We start from the raw sequence: 21,686 nt of genomic DNA on the forward strand, positions 1-21,686 counted from the left end.
TTATTTAATCCTCACAATCATCACATGAAGTAGAGAGTTTGAGTCACTTATCGAAGACCTCACAGGAGCGAGCAAAGAGGCCGGGACTCAGCCTGAGTTTCTGACACTTGATCTTGTGCTCTTTCTTTCCTTCCTGCCAAGTCTTGACTCATTTTGACTTGCACAGCGTGAAAGGATTTTGTCCTATCTCAACTAAATGCCTAACAGTTAATGATGTTCTTTTTTAAGTACCCTTTTCTTTTCGATCAAAAGAATTTTACATACAATTATCATGCCACTTTGAAGTTAGAAATATAAGGAAGATGTCATTGCTGATTCAGACACATTTATTTACAGTCTTGTTGCACAGGCAGGGTGGGTCATGGAAAGAAGACTGGACTTTTCCATCAAGAGTCTTATGCCAGGGGCGGCACTTAAAGTCACTTAGTCTTTAAAAAATTTTCTCAGCCTTTCTGAGCCACCAATTCCTCCTCTATAACATGGAAGTAATAACCTCCTCCCTGGGCTTTAGTAAGGATTATTTGCAATAAGAATAATTTTAGTGATAATTATAACAACAGTGATAATGGCTAAATATTTACTAAGCACGTGCTAGGGACCAATCTAATCACATCACATGTACTAACTCATTTCATCTTCACAACAAAGCTGTGAGGATGACACCGTTGTTTTAAGCCAGGTAATCTGAGACATAGAAAGGCAATTTGCCTCAAGTTATATAGTTAATAAGAGGAGAATGCAACGTAAGTATGAAAGCACATAACATAAAGTTTGGCACGTGCTGGTTGAATCTGGTTCCATATAATGCTTCTCCACTACATATTAAGTATGCAAAATACAAAATTCACCAAAAAACAATGTTCTTGAATTATTCAAATCAAAGAGTAGACTTTGAGGAATCTGCCACTTTCACAGAAATGATATTGATTTTGGAGTGTCACTTTCTGTCAAATTTTTGGGTCCATGGTTTTGTCCTGTGTGGATCCCCAACTAATAAGAAAAGGACTCATGTTTTCCCATTTTGATTTGTATTTCAAACCGTGTCGACCCTTGACATGTAAATCTTTCCTGACCTGGACCTTTCAAAATGCACAGCAGTATAACTGTGGTCACTACACTAATGTATTAGTGACTGATTAGTAAGAATGGTGTCTCAATATTTTCCCCTTGAGTAAATGCCATTTCTGATGTAGTTAATATTAACATAGAGCTGGTTTAGGATTAGAAAAAAGATGTTTCTATGTCATGCAAGAAGAAAAGGAGTAATTTTATTTGGCTTATTACTCGGATTTGGAAGATCGATAGTAACAGCCTAGCGGACATTATAGAAATCAGGGGTTGGGAGTATTGGGGCCAGCTAGCCAGGCTAGGGAGGAGCTTCTTTTTCTATTTGTCACTCTAATGTTGAATGGTTTTCAAATCTTAGGATCACAGAGGAGCACCTCCATTATATTGGAAAATACATTTAATGTGAGCTTGAGGGCATCTATCTGAGCATCTGTTAAGGAAGTTGTCAGTCCAGTCAATGAATTTTTATGTTTCAGACTGTTAAGATCACAATACCAAGTAATACAAAATACTTTTAAGATTCCTTTTTCTGGCTTTATCAAAATAGAATAAGCAATTAATTTCTTGTATTTGCATTGTACATTCAATGAGGTTTTTTTTTCCAATTATAGTTGGCATACAATAATATATTAGCTTCAGTTGCACAGCGTAGTGATTAGAGATCTATATAAATCACAAAGTGATCACCCACTAAATCTAGAACCCCTCTTCCCCTTACATATTTATTATAACACTATTAAGTATTTTCCTTATGCTATACTTTATTTATCTCCATGTCTATTTTGTAATTATCCATTTGTACTTCTTAATCTCTTTGCCCTTTTCAATGTTCCCCCAAACTCCCCTCCCATCTAGTAGCCCTCAAAAGAGTCTCTGTATCTATGAGTTTATTTCCATTTTTTTTGTTGTTGTTGTTATTTACTTTGTTCTTTAGTTTCCACATGCACATGAACTCGTGTGATATTTGTCTTTCTCTGTCTGACGTATTTCATTCAGCGCAACACCCTCCACGTCCATCAAGGCAATATCTTTTTCCATCCCCTTCCTTTTAGTCTGTGTGTGTGCTTTAATCTGAAATGAGTCTCTTGTAGGCAGCATATGTAAGGATCTTGTTTTCTTACCCATTTAGCAACCCTATCTTTTGGTTGGAGCACTTAATTCTTTTCCATTTGAGGTACTTGTTGATAGGAATGTAGTTATTACCATTCTTTATTTATGTTTTTGATACATGTTTTTTCTTCTTAAAGAAGTTCCTCCAACATTTCCTGTAGTGATGGTAGTGATGAATTCCTTTAGCTAGCTTATTTTTGTCTGGGAAGCTCTTTATCGGTCCTAGGACTCTAAATGATAGCTTTGCTAGATAAAGTATTCTTGGTTGTAGATCCTGGGTTTTTATCACATTAAACATTTTGGGCCAAGCTCTTCTGTTCTGCATAGTTTTTTTTTTTTTTTTTTTTTTTTTTTTTGGGAAATCAGCTGCCAGTCTTATAAGTGCTCCCTTGTACTTAACTGATTTTCTCTTGCTGCTTTTAAGATTCTCTCTTTGTATTTAACCTTTGGCATTTTAATTATAATGAATCTTGGTGTGGGCCTCTTTGGGTTCATCTTTTTTGGAATTCTCTGAGCTTCTTGGGTTTTTACATCCATTTCCTTCACCAGGTTAGGGAATTTTTCCATCATTATTTCTTCAAACAGGTGCTTTTCTTCAGTTATACCAATCAGATGAATATTTGGAGCCTTAACAGTGTACCGTATCCTCCTTAAATTATTTTTTTTAGTCTTGGCATCTTTTTTCTTCCCAATCTGAGTGTCCTCATTGGCTTTCCTGCCAGAGCCAGCCAGCTAAAGTCGATCAGTACCTGAAAGAGGGGGCGAAGCCTAAGGGAAAAAAGAGAAGACAGAAAAGATCTTTCCGGGAGGGCATACAGTCAGAGCTGCAGCCTATTTATGTGATTATTGAATACCATAATCAATCACTACGTTACCATAGCAAAGCACACCATACATATCTATAACAATGCTTGTCAATTACATATGATCATACATAGCCCTGTTTCCAAGGTTGTAAAACATTCTTTTACCTTAAAAGGTGAGTTTACAAGGCTCACCAAGGTAACTCAACTTCTTGTTTCCTAGAACCATTGTTTAAGCAAACTCAGTATCTATGTTATGGCTTCTAGCTACGGGACTTCTTCAGTGCCTCATAATGGCTTCCATCATGTCCCAAAATGGCTCCTGACACTTTCCTATCCTTTAGGTAGGGTATTTGATTCACTTCTTTATTCACTTTGTTTATTTATTCCTTTGTTTGTTGCATTTAACATGCTTCTCATCTCAGATAATATGTTCATTTCAGACTGGTTCCCTTTTATAATTTCCATGGCCATTTTTATGTTTTTTTTTTTCTCTTTGTGGAAGTTCTCTACCCTGCCCAAAAGTTCATTGAGCATCTTTATAACCAGTGTGTTGAACTCTGCATCTGTTAGATTGTTTGACTCCATTATTCCTGGATCTCTGTTCTGTGCTCTCATATGGTTTCTGCTTCTTTGTCTTCACGTTTTGGCTGCCTTTCTATGTCTGTTTCTCTGTACTAAGCAAAGCTCCTAAGTCTCCCAGTCTTTTTAGTGTGGATTTGTGAAGCAGGTGTCCAGTGGCACAGTCCTGAGAGGGGTTCAGCTGCAGGCCAACCTTAGCCCAAGCCTGTACCCCTCCAGGGCCATCTTTTAAGATTCAGCAAGCAATCCACAGATGCTGTGCTTAGAGTTGCCTCAAAAGGCCACACCAGGAACTGAGGCCAGCTGCCACCAGTGTGAGTCTAGGTGCTGCTCAGCAAGGAGTACCTGACTCGCCGAGGACACACCTGGATGTGGCTTGGTTGGGGCTGTGAGTTGGGGGAGGTGGAGTTCCAGGGAATCCTGGGCAGAGCAATCTCTGTTATCCAGTATGATGATGTCTCGGCTATGGTGGCGCTGTGTCTGCATTCTGGGAGAAGGGAGGGCTCAACAGGGAACAATGGATACTGCTGGCACTCTTCCCAGGAGAGATCCTCACCTCCTGCCCTCTCTCTGACAACTCAGTGTTTCCCTGCAAGTCCCTGGTGCCCCCCCGTTCTCTCAGCAGCCAACCCAGTGCGGGTGCTCAAAGCGAGCAGGTCCATCACCAGGAAAGCTCGTCCGCCAACACGGCCCCTTTAAGAGGCTTCTGCTGCTGCCCCTGCTGCAGCCTCTGTCCGCTCAGCCGCTTGGGACCAGGCAGCTTCATGACTTGTCCCCTCCTACCTTCTACCGCTTCAGGTTGATTAATTATTTCTCTCCCTAGTTGTAGTGCTTCTGTTCATCTAGATCCCAGGAGACTTTGCTTGCTGTTTGCTTTGTGTTTCTGTCACAACTTTGGTAACCAGAAGGACGAACAGAGCCTCTATCATCTATGCCATTTTTTCCTACCTCTCTCCAGTCAATGAATTTTTAGAAATCTCTTTTTACAGTTGAAGGCGGCAGTGCTATTGCTTTCTGATAAGCTATTTCTTTTTGTGCATTTAAGATATTTCTTTCTGCATGTTTATTTCATTTCTGTGAAACAGAGGTTGTGGGTACTTTCATAATATAAGGCTGTAAGTTGATGTGCATCAGGGGTTCATGCAGGGTGACTAAGTCTGAGAATAGGTAGTGAGAAGCATGTCCAGGCCTCAAGAAACAATAATCAGCCGGTTCTTGGGTCATGGTTTAGTGAAGTTCTATTTAAAGGCTTGCATATAGAAACTGACCAGTTTTTGGAAAGGCAGGGAGGCAGAATTTTCTCCTTTTGCTGTGACATCATGGTGACTCCAGCTTACTTTTCTGACCAGCTTTGGTGGCGACAATTGTTGACTCCTCCTGCTCACATCAGTTTTCTACCCATTTAGCATTTTAACCTATCATTTAAAATATTGTTCAGTTTATGTATACCGCACATGGAAGTACTCACAGTCCCTGTTCATTGAGCTGATTGCAGTGGAGAGAGAATATAAACTGGATATTTACAACACAGAGAGGCTATGTGGGGGATCAGAGATGTGGCTTGGCATTTTGCTATGTTCTCTTTATTCATTTACTCAACAAATGTTTATTGAACATCTGTGTGCTTATAACTAATCTAGGGACTTAAGTGAAGCAAAGAACCTGAATGTACATTTTTATAATAATCTCTTGTGAGACCACAGTTAACTATGGAGAGAATTTAAGACTATTAAAGTAGGAATAAAATGACAGAAATGCCAGGGTGTCAGGTTTCTCCATGGTTCTCTAAGTTAAGAACCAAACTGCTTAATGGAAAGTGACTTTAGGGGATCCGTACTTGCCAGAGAAAGATGAGGAAGTAGCCATTTCACCCCAGTTTCATGGGTCTGAGCTTCTGCATGCAACAGAAATTTTCCATCTGGCCTCTCATGGAGTTTTCTCAAAAAAGACCACAGTTTTGTGCTGGAGTGAGGACTTGAGCTTAAATGCTGGATTAATGGGCTGAAAGGCAATCTTTGAAAGCCGTCGCCTTCATAAAAGTTTCTGAGTAGTGAAGAGAATTGGGAGCTTCCAAGAAAGACTGTAATCAGATGAAAACAAGATTCTAGTGGTTGTAGCCATTGGCTGTGAGAGCCTTATTATATTTTAGTGTAATTAGGCAAGTAATAATAAAGGATAGGATTTATTAACCAGAAACATGAATAACCTTACATAGTAGCCAGAAAGATTTTGGTCCCAGTATGTCAACTGCTCGTACACTTTCAATAGGGCTCATTATACACCAAGTGTCTGCCCAAGGACGTCCAGAATGCACTGGAACTGGTATCTGGGCCCACGTTTGAGTCAACATCCTGTGCTCTGTGTACTCCTCCTTGCCTTTCTCCTGGGTAAGTGCAAGCTCCACTTTGGAATATTTATAAATCAGAATAAGATCATCTTCATTGAGGAAAAGCAACCCAGAGATGTTAGGTGAGCTAGCCAAAGACAGGCAGTCAGGGAGCAAAACTCTGCATTTGTTTCCTGGTCACTATTCAGCAGTCTTTGCAAAGTTAGGGAACTGTTTGCAAGACCATTCTCACTTACGACACCAATTGCAAGACCATACTCGTGTATGATAAGTTGCTGGAAAGACCCAAGAACTCGCTGAAAGTTGTCATACTCACAGTTCTGGTTTATTACAGTGAAAGGCTACCGATTAAAATCAGCCAAGGGAAGAGACTCATAGGACAGAGTCTGGAGAAGTTCCTGATGCCGAACCTCCAGTTGTCCTCTCCCGGCGGCGTCACGGACAGTGTTGACTCAGCTATGATGTGTGGCAGTGTGTACAGAGTAATGCCAACCAGAGCAGCTCATCTGAGCCTAGATGTCAACACTTTTTATTGGGACTTAGTCATATAAATAATGGTTAACTGTCCAAATGGTAACCCTCAGTCTTTAGTCCTCAGGATAGCAAGGTGGTGCCATGTGACCCAAAGCCCCTACCCTAAATCACTTTGTTAGACTGTCCTGCATGGCCCAAGGTGCCCCCCAGGTAAGCAAAGACGCCTTCTTCAGGCAGGACGTCCTCAAGGCTTAGAGTTTGCCTCCCAGGAGCTGAGGGCAAAGACCAGACCTTCTTTTGGGGCAAGGTCAAATTCTTTACGACACACTCTCAGAAGCAGGAGGATCGTGAGAATGGTGATAATGATGATGACGACAGTAACTGTGATGTAAGATAGAGAAAGAAGAAAGAGATGCTTTTGAGGAAGAGCCACGTGCACCTTGCTTGTAATTAATGATCGTCGTTTTTTTAAAAGATGTGGTAGATGAGGTACAGACTCTAGAGTGCAATGGACCTTTAAGTGGTGGGCATTTTTGAATGATCGATTGCGATTTTATAGCCTTTTCTTTTTTTCATTAAATTCAGAACAAATGATCGTGTTTTAAACACTGATCAACCTTATACTAAAAACAGCTCCCTGTTCTCTTCTTATGTTTAGACTTATCTGGACAGAAGAAAGTATATGAGTTAAAGGCAATTTAACACATGACTTTTGGATTTCTATCATTTTTCGCAAAGTGAGTCAAACTCAAACCCAGATTTCAAATGGTTTGGAAATGGGTTTCTTTCGTTTAGTTGAGACTGAGGTATTTGTAGCAAATAATATTCTCCCTCATTATAATGAAATTACTTCATGATGATTATAAAGTGGGAGATTATAATTTTGATGCATTAACTCCATTGATTATTTACATTGGTTGGATTATTTATGTGGCTTCTATTTTATGTTGCCTGAGTTACAAGAATGTGGATTCTGAGAAACCTATAGTAAGTGAAAGAAGAATTAGATGCCAGTAAGGTCGAATATTGAGAGAGCAAACAAACTCTTCTTTTGCATGTAAATAAAAGCTAGAATTTGGGTATAAAATCAATTAGCCTAAGAGCGGTTGTCTGATTCTCCAAAATAGCTTAATGGGCCTGGTCTCACCAGCAGAACAAATTAATCTTTAAAGGCAGGTAGTCAAAAAAATAGATGGACAAAATCGTGCCAGTGGTTTTAAGTTAAAGGCGGTGAGAAACAACCATCTAGGATGCAGGAATGAGGCCTTTGGGAATTTCTGTTGGCAGGAATAATTATAACAACAGCAGGCACAAACTCTTACCCGTGACAGATTCCTAAGCCTCTTCAGACAGTGAAAAATGGGATCAGTTCTGGTTTACCCCGTCAGCAGCTAAGCTTCTTAAACAATAAACAACACTCTCCACCACCCCCACCCCAATAAAAGGGGGAAAATTAAATATTTCCGTGGGGAGTGATGATGGCGCTTGTGCTGAATAACGCCTGCGACTGTAGGGAGCACATCCCAGCATCGCACAGGGCTGGGGACACCCCGAGGCTGTGTCCTTCAGTGCTGGTTCGCTGACTGTCCCTTGGCCTCCTGTGTCACTGGAATATTCAAGCCGATGTACGTTTACAGTGTGATTTTTAAATGTGAAGCTGGTTCTTTGGGCAAGGACTTTTTGTCCTTCGAAATAGTTTTCGGGGTTGCCATGATGTTTTAAAAGAGGCACGTACTACCCTTCCATTGTCCTCACTTACCTAAACTTAGTTGGATCTAGAAATTCTTCTCATGGAGCAAGGTGACTATAGTTAACCATACTGTATTGTCTATGCGAAAGTTGCTAGGAGAGTAGATCTTAAAAGTTCTCATCGCAGAAAAAGTATTATGACTATGTGGCGATGAATATTAACTAGACTTATTGTGATGATTATTTCGCAGTCTATACAGATATCAAATTGTTATGTTGTCCAGCTGGAACTAATATGTTCTATGTCAATTATGTCTCAAATTAAAAAAAAAAGAAATTCTTCTCTCCCTCCACCTGATCACAACTCACCTCACTTCCTCGCCGTCTGCTGAATACTATTAAAATTTGTTTTTCAATTGCAGTTGATATTCAATATTATGTTACATTAGTTTCAGGTGTACAACAGAGTGGTCGGACATTTATATAATTTATGAAGTGATCCCACCTGATTAGTCTAGTACCCACCTGGCACCATACATAGTTATGACAGTATTATTGACTATATTTCCTATGCCGTGCTTCACATCGCCTTGACTATTTCATAACTACCAATTTGTGAATAGCAGGGTTTTTTTTGTTTTTTTTTTTTGGAAGAAGTGTCAGGTAGCTACATAAAACCTGAGCCAGCCGATTTGCTTTGCTGTCATCTGGTGGTGAGACTCAACCCGGGAGTGGATGGTCCCTGTGAACATGCATTTTTAAAGAAATGATTGGTGCATTGACTGGGGGGTGACAAAGAGGCCTCGGCACACAGGGAAGTCGCTGACGCATGAAGATTCCAGCCTTCGGAGTCCTCACCTGCTTTCTTCCTCACCCCACTCTGCACTCTGTGTAAGGGGCAGATGATTAGTTATGGAAAAGCAAGTTAAGCATCCATAGTCGTGCTGGGAATTTATTGGAGCTGGTGCGAGCTACACAATTACTTTTGTTGGAGCAGCAGTTTTAAGCATTTCTTTCAGAAGTCCATTTGTCAGAAAATCCTTCTAATCAAAGGGGTATTGTGTAATACGCACTTATCTTATTTATCTTTCTAAATAACCCAGATTCTTGAAAGAATGACATAAGTGCAGTTTACGCACGAAGCGGGGATTTACAATGGTGCTGTGGTTTCTGTTTTTCCTACTTTCCAGTGGACCCGGCTTCATTTAAGCGTTGCAAAATCCTCAATGAGCAAGCATAGCAGATGAATCACTCTGAGTGACTGGGGATGGCCGGGCTCTGCTGATAATTACAAAGTGTGTGTCCATCTGCTGCTCCTGGCACAGGCCGGAGTGGGAGCGGGTGGGAAAGGGCGGAGGCTGAAAGCTACAGGGCCCAGGAGGGATCAGGGACAAGAGCTCAGAGTGGAGCGTGGCCATGGTGATGTCATGCCCTCTGACAGTGCCACATGGCCGACACTCCAGAGCGAGAAAGGACCTTCTGTGTTCACGGCCGTTGCCAGTTCCCCTCAGAAATCTGCTTTGGCTTCTTTCTTTCTTAGAAGTCTGTCGTAAATAAGGTGGCTGCATATTATAAAAAGTCAGGTTTCCAAGGTCACTGGAAATGTTTCTTTTCTTTCTATTGTTCCTTTGATCTGTGTGTGTGTGTGTGTGTGCGCGCGCGCGCGCATCCTAGGCTCTACCCTGTCTCAAGTGCTTCTCATCTTTCCTAACTTTTCCCAGGTCAGCTAGTGTTCCACTGTTTAAAGGAGAACCTCTAGAACCTTCTTCCACAGAAGCTGGGGCCAGTTGATAACTTTGTATAATTCCACCTCCCGCCAGCTGACACACAGTTGACCCTTTTTTGCCAATCTAATGGCTTCGTATCTGTCTTTGACTTGACCTCTTATCAGCTCTTGACTTCATCGAGCACTCCTTCCTTCTAGAAATGCTAGAAAACCTTCTAGCCAGGACTTTTCTTGGCTTTTTAACAGCAGCACAGCCTCTTGGCTTTCCCCCTATCTCTTTGGTTCCTTTTTTTCAGTCTCCTTTGCTTCCTCTCACTTCTCTACCAGACCTCACCTATTAGAGAGCCTGTGGCCTAGGTCTTCGGCCTTCTTTTCCTCCCAGGCTATCTCATTTAAGGCCTGCGATTCAAAGCATTGTTATCCGCTCTGTGCAATAGAATCTTCTGAGCTGATGGTAACGTTCTATATCTGTGTTGTCCAGTTTGGCAGTCACTAGTCATGTGTGTCTATGGAGTACTTGAAATTTGGCTGATGTGACTAAGGAACTAAATTAAAACTGTTAGTTATTTTAATTAATCTAAATTTAAATACACGCATGTGATGAAGGGCTGCTGTGTTAAACAGCCCCAGTCTAGATCACCGTGTTTGGAAACTATGGGTGATAACCCATTAACTGGTCATGAGCAGTGTGTTTCTTTATCTTTTCTTTTTTTTTTTTTTTTCAAAATAAAATAAAGTAGAAAATATCAAGAGATGTTGCAGATAATAAGAGTTACGGGTTTTCACACAACTTTTGTTTCGGTCTTGTACCTCTGTCTACAAGGTTGCTATGACTACGTGTGGGTCACACATAGTATTTTCCTTTTCACTTGGAAACCACTGATCTAGGTGCTGGTGGTGCCCATATTTATGTTTTCAGCCACGAGCTGAAATCCAAGGTCATATTTACCTGTCTTTTTGATATCTCCCCCACCCCCAGACGTCTAATAGGCATCTCAGGTCTGTAAACCTGTTTCCCCCCCGCCCCCCAATCATCCCCTGTCTTAGCACAGGTCACCACCTGTCTCCTAGTGTTCTTCCTGTGAGGGCTCTCACTTCCCTCCCCTCCCTGCCCGTTCCCCACGGCAACCCCCCCTGCCCCTGCCCCCGCCCCCGCCCCCGCCGCAAGGCCTATTGGCTCTGCATTTGCAATGGATCCCAAATCTACCCACTTATTTCTGCTTATATGTCCTTATTTTTATAACAATCTTTATGAAAAAATATTATTAAATAGTGCAGATAAATATACCAGAAAAGTTGATCTATTTTTAAGGATCGTATGCCTCTTACTTTAATTAGGGTTAGTTCTTACTAAGTTTGCCTTAAATGCTGCTTTTCTAACTTTGTGCCATTCTGCCTTTACTTTGTATGGAAGTTTTCAAAGAAACTTTTTGTGTTCAATATGGTTTATTTAATCCATTATGTTGGTATTTAGTGAAGGCTTTCTAACTAGGAGAAACTTTATGTTCAATATGATTTATTAATCCATTATGTTGGTATTTAGTGAATGCTTTCTAAATAGAATTTTTTTCTTTCCGTTTTTAAAAGTTGGTATATTTTTAAGGAATGGCAAATATTTTGACAATACCAAATAAAAATCAGAAAGAAAAAAGACTTGCAGGGGACAGGAGCAGGGCCATGGGGCACATGCCCAGAAAGGAAGGTTGGGGAGGAGACCCAGAGTCTCCGAAACTCAGCCCCGGGGTTGAGCCTGATGGACGGATGCCTCTCTGCCTGTCCTGATACACGACAGAAGGTGCAAATATGCAAACATGGGAAGATGGCAGTGGGCAGAACGTGAGCTTGTGAAGTCTGCAGGGCGAGGGTTCTCTCGGGGTAGGAATGGAATTGTGAGGAGAGCTGAGCAGGGAGAAGGGGCCAGTGCGGAGACATCAAAAACCCATGAGCAAAGAGAGTGGGTGAGTTGGGAGGGTTCATGAGCAGCATGGAAGGAAAGATGTTATCAATAAGGTAAATGATAGGGTTTATAATTTCAACTTTTGCTTAAAAAAAAAAAAGAAAATCTACACTCAAATGTCAGAACCTTTCAAAGCAGTTGTGTAACATATTCCAAAAACCATGAAATTGAAATGTGACGTGCAGCATACTATGTATTGTTTAAACCACATAGTGAAAGGGGCAATAGGAAATACATTTAGCCTTTCAAAATGAACATTGAATGTCAGTGAGAAATTTTGGCATTATTTCATCCTAGGAAGTCATTTAAATTAGATAAAGTAATATTCAGAAAATTAAAATAGGGCCTCACTTCACATGGATTTTTATTCTGTCCAAGTTCAGAAACGGTGATGATTAAAGTGTTTTTGCTTTTGATCCACTTCTGGATTGCTCCCCAAAGGGAATAATCCAAATTGCAGGCAAGATTTATGCCCAAAAGTGTTAACTGTGGCATTGTTTATAATTTTGAAAAGCCAGGAAACAACCAAACATCCAGCGATGGGGAAATTAAACAGATTGTAGAAAATCCGTACAATAAAGGATTGTATAATCATTAAAATTAATTTTTAGAAAGACAATTTAATATTGTGGGGGAAAGCTTTGATGTAATGCTAAGGGGTGGGAAAAAGAAAGACATATATACAGTATGACCTTAATTAGGTAACAATAATTTCCAAAGAAGAAAATAGGAAATAGTGGTTCATTCTGAGGAGTAATTGTTGCTGGTTTATATTCTCTGAGTTTTCTCAAAAAAGCACATATTACTTTTAGCAAAAAGATTATTTTAAAAATTGTGGTGGCTAATAAAATATTAATACTTAAGCTTATTGTGTTTAGAGCTGGAGATTAGTTGCAGGAATCATCAATCTGAAAAGCTCATGACTGAGGCTTGTAATTGGTAGGGTGACTGAGAGCTGTTTTGCAGAAGGCCGTGATGGGGAGGAATGTGTCTCCATGTTTTTGTTGAGTCCTGTCATTCACTAGTTGTCAGTTGCTGATTAAGAAGTCTGACTGGCTGTCAACTTTGTCTTTGATAAATACAGAATAGGAAGACAAGGTAATTATTATCTACTAAAAGTGACTTATTCGGTAGCCAAATATTTTAAAACATGAGGCAACAAGGAAAGATTCCTGATGGTTTAAACGGGGAACCGTTCTAGGTCGTTCTTCAGTCTCTGGGTTCTCATCCATGCATACGTCATGGAACCATGGGTCTCTCCCCGCATTGCCTTTTAAATGAAATTAGAATAGAAAATACAGAGTGCATTGTGTATAGTAAGTATCTGTTCTTTACATTTTTATTTCAGGTTTTCTATATACTAGATTATAAATGTAAAATGTATTTGTTTTTTCAAACTATGATTTGCAGTCAAAAAAAAAGTTTAAAAAAAACAAAGAAAACAAACCTCTTATCGTTTTAGACCAGTAGTTCCCAGTAAGATCCTGGGGCCAGAAGCATAAGCATCACCTGGGACCTTGTTAGAAATGCAGATTCCCAGATCCCCCAGACCTACTGAATCATGCTGGGGGTGGGGTGGGCAGCACTCAGTGGTTTAATAAGGCCTGTGATTCTGATGCACACTCAAATTCAAGAACCACTGGTCTAGCCTTGCTATTCCAGGTGTGGTCCAGAGACTGATGCTGGCTTCACCCCACAGCTAGCTGGAGATGCAGAACCTCGGACCCCATCCCGGACCTACTAAATCAGAATCCACAGGCTTCACTGTGATCTGTATGTAGGCTTGTATTAAATGCTTATTAAAGGTTGAGAAGCACCAATCTGAACCATGTCTGCTTTCAGGGGCCAAGCAGAGAGTGTCAGTGAGGTATCCTGAGCATGTTTAAGGCAGGCCGGGCCAAGCTATGATGCTCAGCAGGTTAGATGTATTCAGTGCATCTTTGACTTATAATATTTTCAACATAAACCCATCGTAAGTCGAGGAGCATCCGTATAGAAGGAAGAAGGCATTGTGATGTGAAATTTAAACACTCTTCATTTGTTTAAAAATTTCTTGTCTTGTACCAGTTGGGGTTAATACATCCCACCAAACTCATCAACTAAGGTTGACTGCAATTGACATCAATGGCTTCAAGCAGATTTTAAACCCAAATTTTAAGAGCGACCCCCTCGTATTGACATTTTCTGATCTCTTTTAGGAATTTATCAAGGAGCTGCTCTCTCGGATAAGAGGCATGAGGAAACTGAGCCCCCCGCAGAAGAAGGCGGTGTAATTCTGGTGCAGAGGCCAAGAAAGGGTCCTGGGGTTTGGACTTGACGAGGACTCTTATTAAAGAATAGTTGCCCTTATGAGCAACTTTTTTGGGAGGGGCGGGGGGATCTATTAGACATTTATTCAAGAGTGTTCATTTTTTTTGTTTGTTTTTAAAGCTTTTGTTAGTGTACTATTTTAACAGCAAAAATATCATGACTCTGGTTTCGGCCCAAACAGGGATTATTATCAAACCAGGCAGACGTCCAAGGATGAGCTGGGCCAGGCAGTATTTTCTTCGAGAAATCTGGTGTTTAGGACCTAACTATACAGGGATGATGGTTTTTTTAAACAACTAGTTTGGTAATACTTTTTTCTTAAGTTGTGCATTTGACTGAGATGTCGAATTTCTCATACTTGTATATATCTACATGCATCTGAGTTACAATGTAGATGTGAGTTTTATTTCACGTTGATGAAATAAACTTGTGGTCGTCCTTTTACTGGAGGTCACAGCACATGTGTTTTCGGGAGGCCACCAGATATTCTTCACAGGAGCGCTGCGGACCTCCAATATCCACTTTATACACCAAAGTGAAAGAATTCAGTGTATCCGTTATTTTCATGAGCTACACTACAAAAATGTTGTTAGTCAAGGGCTTAATTTATGGACTGTATGTTATTTCATTAATTGAAATGCTTTGCCAGGTCATTTACTTATCACCTCATTCGTGGTATTTTAAAGTTTTATGACATCTTAATTTAAGGCACTATTGGGATTTCTAGAGAAAGGTTCACGCTTTCTAAGCAATCTTTTGCGATGGAAAAGTGGAAGCAACGTGTCGCAATTAATTCTCTGCCTTCAACCAAGTACTGTGTGTCGTTCTCTCTCCATGAAAGCAGGTCATAAGGAAGTTAGCAGATTATGTATCTTCCTTCTTAGAAGTAGATTCTGGTCGCTTCTGTACCTGGGCAGCGTCAGACCAGAGCGGGTGAACTGACTGCTGAACAGGTGGAGAGGTGAGAAGACCTCACCTTCTCTCAGGAAAGCTGACAGAGGAGCATTTGCTGGGTGGGAAGCGTGGTGAGATTGCATTTCTGGTTTCTCTCAGTGGCACATGGTGAGGACTCTGGCTCATAGCCCCAATTTTGCACCCTGACCCCCTTGCTTGGAACTAGACTTGAGGTGCCTGCCCTGCCCCTCTCAGTGAATTACCAGCTCCTTGGGGGGAGGCTTTAAGTTCAGATGGCTCTGGGTGCGGTAGAAGGTCAGAAAGAAGAAACTCTTCGGTTCCTGCAGGAGGCTCCTGCTCCCTCCCCATGGGAACTCCACCGCCAGTAAGATGTCTGTCTCCAGCAGGCCCTGTCAGAGGACGGGGCCAAGCATTTTACATCATGGGTGCTCTGAACATATTTTATTTTTAAAAAAACTATGTTTGTGAATTGTATGTATACTGGCAAGCTTTTGAAATTTATTTAATTTTGTAATGTTTACCAATGATTTATTTACGAGCTATTTACTCAAATAAATGGAGCTGCTTACAACTCTGCTTCCACGTTTGCCTTACGAAGTGCGTTCATGTGATGATTTTCCTTAGTCAGGCGCTCCGTGGATAAGGGTGCCGAGCAGCTCTGTCTAGCTCTTCATTTTCAGGCATTCGATCCTGGGACTCTCCTGGTGAAATTGAAGGAGTCGGAACACATTCCTGAGTTGAAAAGCAAACAGAAGGCAAGCCCTGTGCACTCAGCCCTGCCTGCCTTCTATTCTAACCCTCTCCAAGCCATGCCCCTTTCACCTAATTAAAACTTTCCTCTACCCCCTGATATCAGTCCTCAAGAAGATTTCAAACCCATCAGATATTCCAGTTACTGTTAGAATGCCATGCGCCGTATGAATACAGAAAAATGCAGTATTTGTAGGATTTGCCTTAGGCTTAACCAGCCCCAGTTATGGTCTTCAGATGAAGCAAGGATGAACTATCCCTCCAAAGGCCTCTGATCCTGCCTTGTAACAGCCTTCCCTTCCGTTCCTTGCTGGGGGCCTGGCACCACTGACTCCCCCCGAGTGCTTGAGCCACAGGCGTGGGCCTCCTGTTTGACTTACCACCTCTGCCCCCAACACATATCCTCTGTCACCAAGCTCGTATCCTGGTAGTATCTTGCAGATCTGTCCTTTAATTAAATCTTGCCTTGATTGCTGCAATCATCTTAAAATTGGCCTCCCTGGGTCCAGTCTTGCCTTCCTCTCTGCTCTATTTTCCACTCAGTAGCCTGAATAATTTGTCTGAAATGCAGCTCTGATCATTCCACTTCCATACTTCAAACCCAGACCCCTCTGCATTCCTTACAAGGCGTTGGTCTCTGTCTCTCCGTTCCTCATGTCTTGGCCTTGCACTAATGTCTGCTCCCCCTGAATTCCTTGGGGGTATCTGGAACGTTCTGTGTATTTCCTCCTCTGGGGCTTTGTAAAAACTGTTGCCTTGATCTGGAACACCCTGTCCACCGACAGGCTCTATCCGCAGACCTGGATTAGACCCCTTTCCTCCGTGTGTCTGGAGCGTCCAGGTCAACCCCATCATGGCACGTACCCCCAGCGTTACTACTGTCCGGTCCCTGTTTGTCTCTTCTGTTAGACTCCAGGACCTTTCGGGACTGAGTCTTATAAATCAAACACCTGGTCCTATGTTTGCCATCAAAGGGATCAATATATGTTTCCCCATTGAATAAGTAAGAAGAAAGATTCTTCAAGAAAATACTGTCTCCTGACTAGCTGGGATAAGTGGTTCTTAGATCCGAATGTACATTTGTATCAAGTGAGAAGCTTTGACAGCAACCGAAGCCTGGATCCTCATCCTGACTAACCTAATCAGAAGCTGTGGGAGCAGAACGTAGGCATTCTTCACAGGGTCCCAGATGGAACGTCACAGGGCCACCGTGGCATTTCCGTGTAGTCGGATGCGTGAATTTGACCTCAGCTCATCACGTTTCTGCCCGTATAGCAGGTGGCAGCAATGACATTAGCATGTTGACTATTCCTCATTTTTTTCTCTACTGGAGAGGCACGAAAGTGCTCACTCGAACACCGGGGTGTCTAAGTTTAAATGTTATGGAGTGGCATCCATTTACAACAATCACAATAACGGTTCCCACTTATTTATCACTGCGCTATGGGCTTACGCGCCTATCTCATTTAATCCTGACATTAATGGTACAGGGTAGGTGGCATTACCCTCAATTTACAGATAAGAAAATAACCTCAAAAAGGTCGAGCAGCTTACACGCAGCTGCTCACACAGTTACTGAGCTGAGGTTCAAACCCAGTCACCTTGACTGCGAAGTTTTCCCGCCTCTACTAGAGGGTTACTTTCAGTCGCATCCACAAGAGTGAAAGCCAGGAGCCGCATCTAATGTGAGTCAAGCTCCTGAGCTAGTGGCGGGTGGTGGCGGCAGGCTCTGTGGTTGGAGGGGTCCTTAGCCACCTGCCGCTTCTTCCTCAAGCCTGAGACCAAGGGGCTCCCTGTGCCTGAGCTGCAGTGAAGCCAGGCTCTTGCCTTCTCCCCTGACCTTTGGACTCCTGGATGTGGCCTCAGCCACTGAGCATGGAGTATCTATCCTTTCGTCAGTTTTCTGAGAAGGCGACATTGGGAGAAAGAGCAGCTCAGGGTAAGGTGGTTTGCAATTCCTGTAACACACAAATATCTGATTTTTATTTATCGCAGAGAGTCCCCATGGAAGATTGTGTGCTGTGCATAATCAGTTTATCAACCGTAGATGAGTATGTGATTATACCTGGCTCTTTTCGGGAAGACGCAGTGCTTGGGAATACGAGCTCTGTTTGAGCCATGACCACTGTTTTACCGAGGGATACTGAGATAGGCATCTGCCTAGGCACCAGGCCCACCGCCCGGAGAAGCGTGCGGGAGATGAACCCTTTCCCTTTCACGATGCTGGAGAGGCTGCAAGCGGAAGCCAGACCTGTGGCTCAGGTCTGTGCTGGGCGCTGCTCCACACTCAGCCTGCCAGGGTTGAGTTCATCGTTCTTTTTGCATCTTAGTTTTAAAAGTAAAAATAATAATAATAATAATAATTAAATAGAAAAAAGCTTATAGGATAAGGGTATAAAGAAAGAAAATACGTTTGGACAGCTGTACAATGCGTTTGTGTTTTAAGCTAAGTGTTTTTACCAAAGAATCAAAAAAGTAAACAAAATAAAATGTTTATAAAATAAAAAAGCTAGAGTAAGCTAAGGTTAATTCATTACTGGAGAAAGAAGAAGTTATACAACGAGTGGTGTTTATGAAGTCTACAGGAGTAGACAGTATGGCCTTGACATTCACCCACCACTCACTCACTGACTCGCCTGGAGCAGCTTCTCGTCCTGCAAGCACCATTCGTGGTAAGTGCCCTCTACAGGTATACTGTTTATCTCTTATACCGTATTTTTTTACTGTACCTTTTCTATGTTTAGATATACAAACATTTACCGTTGTGTTACAATTACCTACAATATTCAGTAGAACAGCACGTCGTACAGGTCTCTAGCCCATGTAGCCTGGAGGTGTAGTAGGCTGTACTGTCTAGATTTGTGTTGTGCTCTCGATGATGTCTGCACAGTGACGAAATCACCTAATGACACATTTCTCAGAACCTATCCCTGTGGTTAAGTGACACATGACTGTATACAGTTAATCACATTATATACGTATTTTTAATTCAGTGTTATGGTTGTTGGAAGATAATTCTGTGTGAGTCATGTTTCTGCATGTTTGTGAGAAGAGACTCTGTCTTAGTTCTGAATGATTGTTTTTACATTTGTTTGCAAAAAGCCTTGGAAGATATAGTCTCTCTCTTCGGAGGAGTCAGGCTTACTGCCCATTGTAAAAAATGAGGGCTCCCAAAAGTTAGAGTTCTCTCTCCTATAATGTAACCTGCTGCTAGTGCAGCTGTCACCTAACCTCCTTTGCAGCCCCCTGTGGGAACTGGGACTTGAGAAATCAGCACCAGAATACGCTGCTAGTCTGGCTGCTGCGATTTGTGAGTAATAAACTGTTCTTTTTCTCCGACTCAGGAGTGTTGGGTCTTCTGTGGCATTCATGACACTGTCATAGGCTGACTTGTCAGGTTATAGCAGGATCAGCTCTTGTACCCTGCAGAAGTCCTGACAATGGTCAGTATGACTTGTGTCATTCTTGTAGCTGGTAGATGCTTTCTCATATTTAGACCCCGACTCAATGAAACATTTTCAACTATACAGGGTCAGAAGTGTCTTTAGTGAGATTTTTATGCCTGGAAATGGTTGTTCTGTGGACAGAATTTACATTCACGAAAGCCACTTTCTCTCTTCTTCCTTGTTAGCAACAAAGGGGAAGTGTTGCCTGGTGACGATCAGGGGAAATGGGTGATGGAAGAGAGACCTAATTTAGAGAAAAATGACACCCTAGAGTGAGGCAGAGGAGACAAGCAAACAGCAATCCTCGCCATGTGTCTTTTTAACATATGTGCGTAAATAGTATGAGTAGCACTTTATCCTTGCTATTTTGAAATTTCCAAATTAAATTTCAAAAGCAGTTTCGTGACTGTAATTTATTTGCAGTATCTCAGTCCACCCAGTGGTTACCAAAACCAAACATAGAAAGTGAGCTCATGGTCTATCTGGTGCTACCAGACTGGTTCTTGTCAGGTCGTACAGTGATCTGTATAAAGTGTGACTCAACACACCCTTCTGGGTTACATGTTGCTTGAGGGTATTATCAGTAACAGGAAATTGCTCCCTTGGTGCTGATTAGATTCCTAAAAGGGAGATTATTTACTCAATCCCTCTTTCTGATAGCTCATAAATAAAAGCTTAAATACAATAATTTATCTTAAAATGTATTTCATAGCACAGCAGAGCACTTGACTCTTTTTGGTTGTAATCCCAACACAAGGGACCAATGCCACATGGAAGCCAGTATCACTTTAACAGAATACCCCCAAAGGCTTAGAGAAACAGCCTTTTCTGAAACTGATGATGGATGAGGAGTTGAACAAAACTTCTCAAACCGTCTGAAAAAAAATAGCATGGTTTATTTTCTTTCAAATCTTATTTCTGTTTCAAGCATCTGTGCTCCTGTTAGAGCCGAGAACTCCCTGTCTATATCTTTAAGCTAGGAGTTCTTAAAGCTGCAGCTCATGTAGGTTTAAGAGGGTCCTCATGGCCTCTGAAAGTGCAGAAGAGAGAACAGATTGAGAGAGAGAGAGAGAGAGAGAGAGAGAGAGAGAGAGAGAGAGAGAGAGAGAAAAAAAAATGGCATAGATGATAGAGGTTCTGTTCATCCCTCTGGTGACCAAATCAAAATTGTGATGGAAACAAGGAGCAGCAGCAAGGAAAAATCGCCTGGGATCTAGAGGAACAAGCAAGCCACATAACTAGGGAGAAATCCAAGAAAACACTCTGCAACGGCAGAAGGTAGGACGGGGTGAGGGCGCAGGGTTGCCCAGTCTCGATCAGCTGAGTGGGATGGAGGCTGCGGCAGCGGCGCGGCAGACGCCTCTTATAGCTCTTATAGGGGCCGCAGCCACGAGCAGATTTTCGCAGTGATGCACCTGCTCGCTCTGAGCACCAGTGCCAATTTGGCTGCATGCAGGGGGCACCAGGGACTTATAGGGAGATGTTGTCAGAGTGAGGGCCGAGGCGAAACTCGCTCTGTACAGAAGTGCTGGTGGTATCCATTGTTCCCTGTTGAGCCCTCCCCACTCCCAGTGCATGGACACAGCGCCACCATAGCCGTGATATCATCAAATTAGATAACAGAGGTCGCTCAGCCCAGAGGATTCCCCAACTTGCAGCCCCACCCAAGCCACATCCAGGTGTATCCTCAGTGAGTCAGGTGCTCCTTGTTGAGCAGCGCCTAGACTCACACTGGTGCCAGCTGGCCTTGGTTTCTGGTGTGGCCTTTTGAGGCAAACTCTAAGCACAGCATGTGTGGATTGCTTGCTGAATCTTAACAGATGGCCCCGGATTGGTAGAGGCTTGGGCTAAGGTTGGCCTGCAGCGGAACCCCTCTCAGGACTGTGCCACTAGACACCTGCTTCACAAATCCACACTAATAAGACCAGGAGACTTAGGAGCTTTGGTTAGTACATAGAAACAGACACAGAAAGGCAGTGAGAATGGGAAGACAAAGAAGCAGAAACCATATGAGAACACAGAACAGAGATCCAGGAATAATGGAGTCAAGCAATCTAACAGGTTCAACACACTGGTTATAAAGATGCTCAATGAACTTTTGGGCAGGGTAGAGAACTTCCACAAAGAGAAAAAAAAAACATAAAAATGGCCATAGAAATTATAAAAGGGAACCAGTCTGAAATGAACACATTATCTGAGATGAGAAGTATATTAAATGCAACAAACGAAGGAATAAACAAAGTGAATAAAGAAGAGAATCAAATGCCCTATCTAAAGGATAGGAAAGCCAATGAGGACACAATCAGATTGGCAAGAAAAAAGATGCCGAGACTATAAAAATAACTTAAGGAGGATACGGGACACTGTTAAGGCTCCAAATATTCATCTGATTGGTGTAACTGAAGAAAATCACCTGTTTGAAGAAATAATGATGGAAAACTTCCCTAACCTGGTGACGGAAACAGACGTGAAAACCCAGGAAGCTCAGAGAATTCCAAAAATCAAGGAT

The 21,686-nt window shown here is 42.1% G+C and overlaps 1 protein-coding gene across 2 annotated transcripts in view; it reads left to right on the forward strand.

Annotated features, from left to right (window-relative positions):
• The window catches only part of PPP1R14C (protein phosphatase 1 regulatory inhibitor subunit 14C), an 80,443-nt gene extending 60,193 nt beyond the window's left edge, over nucleotides 1–20,250 (forward strand). For both annotated transcript variants that reach the window (XM_036222636.1, XM_016149128.2), the window contains exon 6: nucleotides 13,955–20,250. In XM_036222636.1, the coding sequence (XP_036078529.1) occupies nucleotides 13,955–14,029 (75 nt within the window). In that variant the 3' untranslated portion in view covers nucleotides 14,030–20,250. The remainder of the gene's footprint in view (nucleotides 1–13,954) is intronic.
• Nucleotides 20,251–21,686: the final 1,436 nt, after the last annotated feature.

Source organism: Rousettus aegyptiacus, unplaced genomic scaffold (genome assembly GCF_014176215.1).
Source record: "Rousettus aegyptiacus isolate mRouAeg1 unplaced genomic scaffold, mRouAeg1.p scaffold_m13_p_1, whole genome shotgun sequence".
NCBI lineage: Eukaryota > Metazoa > Chordata > Mammalia > Chiroptera > Pteropodidae > Rousettus > Rousettus aegyptiacus.